At 33.2% G+C, this 12,696-nt stretch overlaps 1 protein-coding gene across 18 annotated transcripts in view; it reads left to right on the top strand.

Annotated features, from left to right (window-relative positions):
- Positions 1-12,696, top strand: part of SLC4A10 (solute carrier family 4 member 10) — a 276,010-nt gene that overhangs the window by 69,022 nt on the left and 194,292 nt on the right. For 7 of the 18 annotated variants that reach the window (XM_036253301.1, XM_036253303.1, XM_036253295.1 and 4 more), the window contains exon 1: positions 6,117-6,368. The exons of 8 other annotated variants lie outside the window; for them this stretch is intronic. In XM_036253301.1, the coding sequence (XP_036109194.1) occupies positions 6,288-6,368 (81 nt within the window). In that variant the 5' untranslated portion in view covers positions 6,117-6,287. Of the gene's footprint in view, positions 1-6,116; positions 6,369-12,696 lie in introns of those variants that run through there. 3 more of the 18 variants (XM_036253299.1, XM_036253308.1, XM_036253309.1) reach the window with 1 other exon arrangement.

Below are 12,696 nucleotides of genomic sequence, written 5' to 3' on the forward strand. Positions count from 1 at the left end.
AGATGTTTATTACACTATTATTTGTAGTATTTAAAAATGGAAAAAATCAAAATGTCTAAGAATAGGTTATTGGTTAATAAAGTGTGGTGCCTCTCTCTCTAATTGATAGAATACCATTTAGCCATGAAACATTATTATAGAAAATACTTATTGACTTAGGAAAAGGTTCATAATATAATACTAGGAAGAGAAAAATAGTTTAGTATAGTTTTTAAGTGTATATTGATTAGAAACTAGAAATTAAATATCAATAATGCTTATCTCTGTGTAATGAAATTTCATGAGTGATCCCCCCAGATTTTTGATCTGGCTTTCTTCTAAGTTGTCTGTGTAGACATGAAGTACTGTTATAACTGGTATAATCATTAAAATACAAAATAAATATTATCCAATACATTGTTATATCTTTTATTTTCCTCTATTGGAAATAAATAAATCTCTACCATACAGATTTACTAAGAGAACCAGTAGAATCATGATGAAATTAGAAAAAAAAAATAGTAACTTGAGGGAATGAAAAAGAGGACATATTATTGAAGCTTGGTATTTAGACAGGTAAAGGTGTTTTTTTAATGCACAAACACTTTCTATGAACTAAAATTTACCTCGAAGTCTACCTCACTAAGCAGGAGCATTTATTATAATAATTAGATTTTCCATGGGAATGGTCAGCTTCCTCACCATCTAGAAGGTCTTGTTTCGCGACATGTTTGTGCACACTAGATATGATTAGTGACCTGCGTCCTCCAGCCAAACCAACATTCCTTGTCAGAGTGGAAATAAGAGAGTTTTCACCGCGCTCGGGAAGAGGAGCAGGGGGCCTGCCGTTCGCAGTGCTCCCTCTGTCCTGCTGTTTGTAATAATCAACCGAGATGACACCACGGTGACACGCAGTGACACAAGGCACGGCGCATGAAGCCATTTTTTTAATGTAACATTGAAGCTGGTGTGAGAGCTTATTTGCCAAATCGGTCTGTACCAGTATTAACCCAATATCAATAGTGTGAAAATAAAGACTCACACATCTATAATAAATGATATGCAAGACACATATAGGATGGTTTTTTAAAATTATTAATTTATTTTTGTTACAGATGTTTCTCCTTTTCCTCCCATTGACACCTTCTTCTCGACCTCCTCCCCCACTGGAATGGTTTTTAAAGTATTGATAATCTAATAGAAGAGAATTTGAATATTTTAATGATATTAGAACAGAAATATGAATAAAACAATAGAAAGAATGAAATTTGAAGCACAGATTTTAGTGCAAAGACGAAAAGCCTGAAACCAGGAATACAACTATTATAATTCTCCCCAGAAACTCTTATTTTTATTAGAAAAAACATGAACTCTGAAGGTATGTATTTGTAAGATGAGTCAAGTTGGGGACCGTCTTTTATTTATTTATTTAATTTATTTAATTTAATTAATTTATTTTTGTTACAGATATTTCTCCTTTCCCCCCCACTGATTCCCTCCTTCCCCTCCTTCCCTGCCCTCTCGCTTTGTTGTCCATGTCCATTGTTCATGCACACATGCATATAAGTTCTGTGGTTTATGCCCCCCCACCCTCTCTTCTGGGGATAGTCAGTTTGTACCCCACTTTCACGTTTCTGGCGCTACCCCATTCCTCAGACTGTTATGTTCATTATATTTCACAAATAAGTGAGATCATATGATACTTGTCTTTCTCTCTTTGGCTTGTTTCACTTAAGATGACACTTTGGGGACCGTCTTTTAAAATTCAATATTTTGTCTATTTTTTCAGTGTATATATTACATAGTTCAGATTGTACTACATAGACATATTGGGATCTCATTTATATTGTATGATGAGATACATTTTCCTTAGTCATTAGTATCTTTCATTCATAATATTCAATGGTTACAGGGCATTCCATTTTTTTTTAATATAATAATCTCTCTCTTAGTGTTCCTATTTTTCTTTTCTAGTAATATAGCACCAAACATTTTTGTGTGTAAACCTTACCCTGCATTATTCCTTCACACAGATTTTTCAAACTGGAAATATTATAAAGGATTGAATAGTCTTAAGTGTCTTCATACAATTGCCAACTTACTTTGAAAAGTTGAACTAATTTACACTTTTAAACCAGTAGTATATAAGACAAAATGAATTACTTAGGTTTTCAGAGGTATTCTCTGAAATGTTTTCTTTAAATAAAAATAAATAAATGCTTTACGAAAAAATTAAGTATTTTCTATTTCTCAACCTAACAAAATATATCAAACAGTATTAAAATAGAAGTCATTTTAATTACTGAATTTAGGGTATATTAGTATAAAGATAAAATTAAAAGACATAATGATTCTGTTGGGAAAAACCCTGAAAGTTAGGTGACAGGAATTCAGAATTCTGGCCTTGGTTCTGTGTATAAGTGAGCTTGGACAAGTCACTTAACTTCTCTAAAGTTTGGTTAACTCATCTGTAAAATGAGGGCACTGGATCATAGTCTCTGAGATAAAAAGCAAGAGCTGAATATGTGATAATTACTACAAAACTATTGGTGTTTTCAAGATGCTGATCCTTTATCATTTGGGATGTTCTGATAAAGCAGAAAATCATTAAATAAAGTTACTTTTGACTTATGCTTTTTCATCCTTTTGGCCTTTCCTCATTTAGACCAAGCTATGTTTTGCTTGTTCATCATCCCTTTCATCAGATAAAACCTTTCTTAGACTTATTAGGGAACATGTAGAGGCACTGTGCTTTGCTCTTATGGGAAAACCTTGAGAACACTGCAATGAGTAGCACAGTGTATGAATAAAAATAAGTATCTATTAGTTTTAATTGGTTAGCCCATGCTAAATTACTTTCATATGGGTCAATTAATGGATGATAAATAAACAATTTTTCTGTTTAAATTGATTTTATTAACTAGATGGTAGAGGGATCAAGAGCTTCTTTATACTCTGGATTTCATATTTTTATTGCAAAGATAAATTACATATGTTGGCAAGAAAACACTGAAGAAATTTAGATTATATACACTAAATAATAATGTCTAGAGACTGATGTAAACAAAGTTTATGTTCATGTTATGACAAAATCTGTGAAAGAGTTCAAATTATCTGTTTATTTCTTGTTTATTCATTTATAATTTGTTCAAAGTTATGCACACTATACGAGGACTCAGAAATAATGGAATATGAGTCTTCTCACAAATTTCTGGCTATTTTATAAAAACTAAGCATATACACATAGAAAGGAAGAATAACAATATAAAGAGCATGTGATAAAAGTATATTGGTTGTCAAAATCAAATCTATAATTATAGAGGAGGTTAGGGATCAGTCTTGACATTTTTCTCTTCCTCACTTCTCATGTTCAATCCCCAAATCCTACCCCTTTTAACTAACAGTGTATCTGGAGTCTACCCAGTTCTCTCTATTCCTACCCTCATCATCCTCCCCTGCTCAACGTTCTATCACTTGTCACTCCTCTCTAGTTTTGTTTTGCTCAATTGACTCTCCACTGTAGCCAGGATAATCTAAAACTACAACACTGATTATATTGATAAACTCAAACTCTTTTTTTATTATTAATTTATTTTTGTTACTGATGTTTCTTCTTCTTTTCCCCATTGACACCCCCCCCCCCCACAATAGCAGCACTATTTACAATAGCTAAGATCTGGAAACAGACCAAGTGTCCATCAGAGACCAATGGATAAAAATGTTGTAGTACACATACACAATGGAGTACTATGCAGCTGTAAGAAACCTCAAACTCTTTAAATGGCTTCTGAGACTTCCCATAATTACAATTTTGTTTACCTTTCTAGCCTCATCTCTGCCCCCTGTCCTACTTACCCTGCAGTAACCATGCTGTCTTTACCATCCTTGAATGTGAATTGCTCAGGATCTTCTTAGTTTTTACGGTGCTTACTTAGGAAGATCCTTTCTGATCTCTAGATTAGGTCAGATGCCCTTTTATTGCTCTCATATCTCCTCTTGATTCTTTCATCACAACAAAACATACTTGTTTAGTTATCTGCTTTTGTGATGGCATATTTTGTGTAGCACCTATACAGTATCTGACACATAAAAGGCATTTCATATTTTCTGCATGAATATAGAAAGGGGGATGATGGAGTTTAGGAGAGGCTTATTGAGAAGATAGATCTTCAAGAATGAGAACTTTTTTTTATTTCAATAAGAAAATAAATACTGCATTAGATAAGACATTTTCCTGCACATGACTTTTCTTCCAAGTGTGTCATGGTGTACATTTAGGTAAAATACTGAATCCTTTGTCTGAACTTGTACAGTCAGAGGCAGTAATTTCTCTGAGGGGATAGTGTGGATCAGGCTATTATAGAAACCCAATGTTTTTATTTTGTACAAATATAAATTATATACTTTTAGGGTATAATAACTTCCCCCCACATTTATTGAGATACAATTGATATAATATTGTACAAGTTAAAGGTGTACAATACATTGATTTGATATATATATATATATATATATATATGTGATACACTTATATATTGCTAAATGATTAGCACCATAGTGCAGTTTTTAAATATTTAATGCGATATTATCAGCTATAATCATTATACTGTACATTAGATTACCCAGAACTTATCCATCTTATAACTGGACCTTTGTACTCTTTGACCAACATCTCCCCCTTTCCCCACCTCCCCAGCTCCTTAAAAAAGCCCAATCTTTAATCAATCTCATTTTGATTAGTCTTCATGAAAATACATATTATGCTCATCAAATGTTACGAGTGGGAGAAGGGAAATTATACTGATTTGTTACTAGTCTACATTTAGCTAAAACATTTTCTGTATAGCACTTTAGCTATCATTAAATTTCATTTACTCTATTTTGCAGATATATAAACAGTATTCTGTTCATAGGTATACAAATAAAGTGTTTATTAATTCAGATGATTCATAATGTGAAAGCTGTTTTGAGGTAATATGTTGTACTTGATGTTTTAATCTTAAATTCAGTTACATTGATTATAATTTTATTTTATTTTTTTGTTTTATTTCTAAAACACAATCTTTTGTCATATAGTAAAGAGAAAGTATTTTTACATATAATTTTAGAGGTTATTGGTTCTCTGTTATCAGGCTATTTTATCATTTTTAAACTTTCCTGATTCTACTGTGTTGTGATAAAAGAAAGCACTAACAGAACCATGCCCTGGCCAGTTTTCTCAGAGGTTAGAGCGTTGGCCTGCGGTCTGGAGAGACCCAGGTTCGGTTCCCGCTAAGGGCATGTACCTCGGTTGCAGTTTGTCCCGGCCCTGGTTGGGTTGTGTGGGTGGCATCCACTCTATGTGTCCCTTTCACGTTGATGTTTCTCTCTCTCTCTCCCTCCCTCCCACTCTATCTGAACAAAATATCAAAAAATGTCCTTGGGTGAGGATAAAAAAAAAGAGAGAGAGAACCTTGATGAACACAAATAAGACACAATGAAAAATCACAATAAAAATGTCAATAACTTACATAGATTTTATTTCTACATTTACTATGCACTTTTGGAATTTAATAGTAGCACATTATCTTTTCCAAAAGATATTAAATAAACATATAAAAAGTATTTTGATTTGAAGAACATTGGTCTGGGGAACATGAAGCAAAAATGAAGTTCCTGAGAAAAGTGAAATGCTTTTACCTATTCATCTATGTGCTGTTATACACATTATCAAAGATTGCCAAAAAGAAAATTTTTCAGTTTTAGGGACTTCTGATTTCAATGGGTTGGATGAGATGATGCACAAAATTTGGAGGGAAGATTCCTTTAAAAGGGAGTAGTTTTTTCTTGTTAAACCATACTAAAGCTTTGTCATGTATGGAGAAAACAGCCTAATAATTAAGAATTGCCATTTTAACATGGTATTTGTAATACACATTGACACTTAATTAAATAGAACATTGCTTATTTTTAAAGAAATGACTGAAAAAATAACCTCTCCTTGGCCAGTGACATCTTTATAGTAGCAGAAGTGGGAAACCTGGAGGATGTGGATCATTCTATTGGATGATGCAGAATTGCTCTAAGCAGTAAGCTTACTATTTTCAGAGAGCATTAGCAGCTTCAGCAAACAGCAAATACAACTGTGTCATCCTCCCTCAATACACAGTGTTTATAACTGCAAAGGAGAGATGATAAACAGTATATGAGAGCTGATATCTTTATGATGGCTTAAAAAGATACTGATGGACAGGTCTGCTGTTTTCTTCACTAGCCCTGAAGATGCTGAGACATAGAGATGGCTGTGATTATCTTTTCTAAGACAGAAAATGCAATCTTTAGGGGTTTCTGGGAATAGAAATGTTATGCAGTCTGGAACCTGTGAGCCTTTTCAATCTCTAAGTCATCAGGTATGACTTCATGAATTATGATAAAACTATTAGATTGCAGAGTTATTGCTTTTTCTACCTCTTAGTCATTTGTAATATATTAATCTATGTAATTGTTTATTATTAGATTTTTAAGGCTATTTGAACTAGTAATATTTAGAGTAATGGACACCAAGTAAACAATCTGAATTTTAGAAATGTGTGTGTGTATGCATGTGTGTGTGTTTGGGTTTGTGTTTACTTTAGTTTTCTGGGGGAAAGTGGAAATTAAGAAAAAGATTATTTGTATGTGATTAAAAGCAAGGTTTAGGCTTTACAGATTTTTCTAGAGTAAGGCTGAATACTGCATCTTTTATTGGGAATGATAAAAATAGCACACATTGTTCAAATTGATAAGGATACTTTATAGCTAGCTGCTTATATATTGTGGCTTATTAAAACATTTTTGTCTGAAATTTCTTAAGCATAGAAATGGATGTTGCTAGCATTGTGGTGTGCAAACACACAGCAATACAAGTGTGATGAGAAGGGACATGTTTATTAGCATCTGAGTTATAAGCTAATTTCCTGAAATTTATGTTTCAATATCTGAACTGTCTTAAAAGGACTGATTTTAATAATTTCTCAGCCCTATTGAAACAATGCTGCTCTAGGTCCTCCTGGAGCAGATATCTGCGAAGGCATTGCTCATAGATGAAAGCAGTGGATACATCTTATACATCTTCTGTTTTTTAAAGAAACCTTGTGACATTTAAGCTTGTTTAAGGTTTTTGACCCAGAGATATTCTGCATTTGCTTACTTTCATTTTAAAATGAAAAGACTTGACTATATTAGACATGTTAACTACAAAGAGTAGAGAATAATCACAGCAAAGAATTGGGATTTATATATCTATTTTATCCTAAAACTCTCTTATTTTAAACTATTTTTACCTATCAAGTTATAATACATTTAACTTTGGTTGTTGTAGCATATTCTTAGAATTACATGCTTCGGGGAATACAAACTGTGCCTGTGTTTGACGTTCTGATTTTGAAGGAAATGTCTTTTTTTATATTATACATATTTCGATCTCAACTTTAGTGGATACTTGACCGAGTATTCCATATTAAATGAACAATAAGAAATAAATTATTGTAACGTTTCTCCACAGAAAGATAGTTTTGTGTTTGTGATTCTGTAGCATGATTAAGATTTAATGCTTCATTAAGGTAAAATGATATAGTATTAAAAATGAGTATATTTATCAAAAGACTGAAGTGGAAGTCTTAAACCGTGATTTAATTCAATTATCCTTTTTAATTAAAGCCACATTGAAAAAATTATACCTACTGATATTGGCTATAATTTATAGTTATTCAGACTACTTAGCCAGCTTATATTCTTATTAGTAGGGAAGATTGCCATCTTTTTAAGCTTGATTAGTTTTGGAATGATGTGACTATACCTTTTAGTTGCTACAAAACCTGTTTAATCTGTTAGAATTTATTTTCAGTATTTGCATGTATTAGTCACTAGGAGTACATTCTGTTTCTTGGCATTGTTTCGGGATTCCTCTATGTATTGGTTTCACAGCATTCTGCCAGTTTTCACTGTATTTATGACTTTTCAAAAGAACCAAACTGTAAAGATTTTTTTTTTTGTTACTTTCCTTTAGTGACACTCAAATGAGGGTATCTCAAAAGTTTTGTAAGGTGAAAGTTCTGTGTTAGAGTTGTTATTTCTTTTACAAAGAGGAGAAATTCTCTCCGTTGTTATGTCAAAATATGTTACATTAGAAAGTGAAGATTGCTTAGACTGTCACAGACATTTAAATGTCATGTCAACCATATTTCCTGTCCAGCAAGATGATCTTGACCTTTTAAATGGTGGAATTAATTGTAAATCTTCCCAGTAACAATGGGTCATCTTCTTTTTACAACGATTGCCTCTGTCTATACCATTTTATACACACGGTTCATTATACATCATAACGGTTTCTAAAGATAAGCTGCCTATAAGCATCTATTTGAGTAAATGTTCAATTCGGTAAACATTATGAGCAAGCTGATCGTGTGCACAAGACTGTATTTGATGTCATGAGGAATACGGAAAGGAGAAGGTCATGAGAAAATGTACATGGGCTATGCTCACGTTTTGAATTGACTTTTCAAAGGTGGTATGATGCAATCAGTTTTAATTTATAAACTGATCAATCCTAGAATGAGTTATTCATAACTCCTTTCTCATGTAAATGTCTTTGGATGAGAGAAATAAAAGATTGGGGTCAAACTTTATAATCAAGCATTTTATAGTTTTAAAAATTATATTAAATTCTTTGATAACACATTATTTGTTTCACCAAGGCATTATGAATTGAACCAATAGAATAACGTTGTCTATTTTATAAGCCATAGTTGTTAATTTATTTTGAGAGTGTAGGTGGATCTAGTTCATTTACAGGAGGCAGAAGCAGGGTCCTCAAGAATCAGCTCAAAACAGGAATATGACTAACCCAGTCTAATTCCAGGCAAGGCATAGGTAATTACATGTTGTGGAAGAGGGTTTTGACTCTATAGGGATTGAACTTTAGAAATAAAGAGCAGCAAGTTCAGTAGTGTTTGATGCCAACAGGCCATTTGGGAATTCCTTTGTATAAAATGGGTGGCGGAGATGGGATTCACCCCAGGTCTGAGAAAGGGGACTGGGAGGAGCTAGTATGGACTTCATGGAAGTGGGCCTCGCCAGTGGCCGTTGCACCTCCAGGCACTACTGCTCCTGTTCACACCAGTGTGCTGGTGGAAGGAGCAGGGGGGTGGGCAGAGCATATGCAAAACCCTTGTTTTCCTAGAACTCCAAACTGGGGCATGCTGCCCAGCAGTGCCTCCAAAGTGCCTGTTCTCTTGTATTAGAGGAATAGAAAGTTAAAATTCTTCAGATTTGTATAGTATGACGGTTAAGCATCTGGACTTGCCACATTCACTGTGTTCAAATCTTAGCTACACCACTTACCAGCTGCATGATCTTGGCAGATTACTTAACTTTGCTATGTGTCAGTTTCCTCATTTGTATTAAAGGGATAGTTATGGCACCTACCTCAAAGAGTTTTTGTGAACACCAAATGAGTTAATGTATATGAAGCACTTATAAGAGTGGCCAAAACATCATCACCAACATTAATTGACAAGTTATTGTATAGTCAAAGAGATAGAATGGGCTATTGGCAAGTGTTGGTAATGGTAGTCATGTGGTTTAGTTTTGTTCCCTTTCATTCTCCTTATCAAATAAGAAATTGAGTCAAAAACGTATGGTACACCAAATAAAGATTATAAAAAAGGCAAGCAAAGAAAAAACATGCTACCTCAATTTAAATTCTAACATTTGCTGACTATAGTAATTGTGACTTGATTACAAATTTTCTGTTTAAAGTTTTTTTTGCATCTGCTTACTGGGCTGATATAAGCTTCTGTAGTCGTCTATGTGTGTAGATCCTTTGCTTTCCTAGGTTATACCAACTACCTTCATGACAAAAAGATTATTAGGCCTTTGAGCAAATTTATTAACAATGTTGGGTCTTTTTTTTTTTATCTATAGTTGAAGATTAAAATTAAGGTTTAAAGAAAATACTAGAGACAAGTTATATAGCTTAAATTTCATGATCTGGGTTATTTTTTAAATGATAAAAAATTTCACTGAATATTAAATGAAACTTGTTTTAGTAATTTTATTTTTAATGAATATTTTTATTCTAGATGAAAGACTAAAGTGAAATGTTTTTGAAGACAATACTGTATGTGAATGAACATTTCAACTCTATTTGATAAAGTATATTTTGAATCACTGGTGATTATTTAATGTAAAAACATCAATTTGCTTAAAAATTGTCATGCTTCTAAGTACAAGTGAATAATTTGGTATTTGGATGAAATCTAAATGCTTAAGTGTTACATTTTATGACATCATTGCATTTTAGTTGTCTTTTTTTGAGCAATTCTCTCAATGTACAGCTCTTTCCCCCAAGTTGGCACAGGGTCAAGCAAACCTCAGCATAATGCAATTTGTCAAAACAAACAATCATACAAACCCTATAGCGTTCTGGTCATAGCACTGGACAAGGATCTAAAGACCGATGGGTTACTTCTTTCAGAAGGTCACAGCTAGTGAGTCATACACTCTAAGTACAAGTAACTATAACAATGTAGAAAGTGGTGAGTGCCACAGAGATTCAAAAGAGAGATGAAAGAAGCCTCAAATATTCTGCGAGTACAATGGACAGAGTGTTTCAAGCTGAGTCGGGAGAGGAGAGAAGAGGCAGGCTAGGTGGGGTGTTAAGAATGTATGGAAAAGGTGGCATCTGAGGGAAACCTTGCAGACTGGCCAAGATAGGGGAAAAGTTCATTTCGGGCAGAGAAAACAACATGAGCAAAGGTAGAGAGGCTGAAAGGAGATAATATGCTTGAGTGGTACAGAATAGTTCATTTTGGCCATAACCTAGTGGGATAATCTAAATTGTCACAGAGGAAGTTTGTTGGGACCAGATAGTGTAAAGTCTTGAATGTTAGATGATGATTTCTAAACTAAGAACATTTCTGTGCTAATCTACTTATTCTTGGGAGAAAATAAAATGAAAAAATAAAAGATCAGTACCTATATTTTACAGTCATTTTTAGAGCTCTAACTCTCCTGAGACTTTGGAAATGAAAATTAAATTCCTGAGTAGATTATTAGTGGTTAGTAGACAAGGTAGGGGGTAGAAGCAAAATGAAGGATTTTAATAAAATTCTCTGTCAAAATTGCACGTGAGAGCATTTCTCAGTCTGTCTGCAACCACTCAGAAGTCCTAGATTTCAGATCCTAAGAGACCTCCTGCTTGTCCCTGATGTAGACTCTGTTTTATTGGTAGGTAATCTGATTTAGCTTTGGCTCTATTTTTGACATTGCCTAGACCAAGGACAATCTAAACGGATCATTTTAATACAATGAATACACATGTCACTGTGGTGAATATTTGAATAATAAGAAATTTGTCTTAGGGAAAATTGAAATTAGAAATTGCTATTTATAATCATAGAAGTTACAGAGATATTTTAGCTTTGTTCTTTGTTCATTTAGAAGTGATAAAGTAAACCGTCATTGCTAATACTTTTAATATGACCTTTATATCTACTCCATACACCAGAAGCATTTCAGTATTGCCTGAGGCTAGTTAAAAAGCTGGGTTACATCCAAGACCAGATTTACTTTAGATGTGACAGCTGGGATGTGACTTTTGTTATCAGGCCCAAGAAGATGATATTTTGTACATAGGAATTGTACAAAATTGGAATTGAATACTCTCATTTACATCCTCCATATAAAGTATGTAAGAAGTAAAACTTGTGTGAGCAAAAATGAAGTCAGACACACTTGCCTTTCTGACTCTATATTTAGAGCAATAGCAGACCCATAGAATTGAAAATACTCTGTTTCTTCCTGTAGAAGTCTGCACTATTAGGAAACCCCATTTTCTCGAAGTTCTTTGAGGTTGCTCTTGTTAATCCTTGAAACTTCATATTGCCTGGGAAAGAGCTATACATATATATGGTAGGGAGCCAACAAGTTTTTAATTCTTATTTAAAAATGTAGACACATTTCCGGGAGAAACCTTGGAAATCACTGGGCTTTGGGTTGCTTTAATACTTTTAAACATTTAAACAACTTTTTTTTTTTTGAAGAACAGAAAAAAGATTTTAGTGAATTGATCCTTTCCCCATTTAAGCCTTTTAAAAATGATAATACAGGAATATAGATAAGAATAAGTTAAAATATTGAATATTTCTTTATCAAGCTTCTCTTTCTAAAAGGCAACAGAGCTGGTTTCAACAAAGTGCATTGCAAAATGTGCTGCATATAAATGTATACCATCTATTCCTGTGAAGTTGTTTTTTCAGATTTTATTCAATCTAAGAAGAATTTGAGTTTATTGTGTAGCCTGGAGGGAGACAGTATAGCACAGTAGTTAAGAGCTAGAGTTCTAGAGCTGGACTCATTTGGATCCCATATCTTCCATTTACTGGCAATGTTTATTTTAGGAATGTCACCTAATCTCTCTTGTTACTCAATATTGTCATCTGTAAAATGGGGATATAAATATGCTAATTTTTAGAATTATGAAAAAGCTACAAAAGATATAAAATAAATCTATCCCTTCTTCAAGGAACTTACATTATCATATTATATATATATGTATATACACAATATATTTATACATATATATACACACACACCACACATAGATATATACACACACACACACACACATACACATGTTTAGTACTTATGTGTGTGTCTCTCTCTATATATAGAGAAACACACAGTATACTAAATTAT

Source organism: Molossus molossus, unplaced genomic scaffold (genome assembly GCF_014108415.1).
Source record: "Molossus molossus isolate mMolMol1 unplaced genomic scaffold, mMolMol1.p scaffold_m16_p_11, whole genome shotgun sequence".
NCBI lineage: Eukaryota > Metazoa > Chordata > Mammalia > Chiroptera > Molossidae > Molossus > Molossus molossus.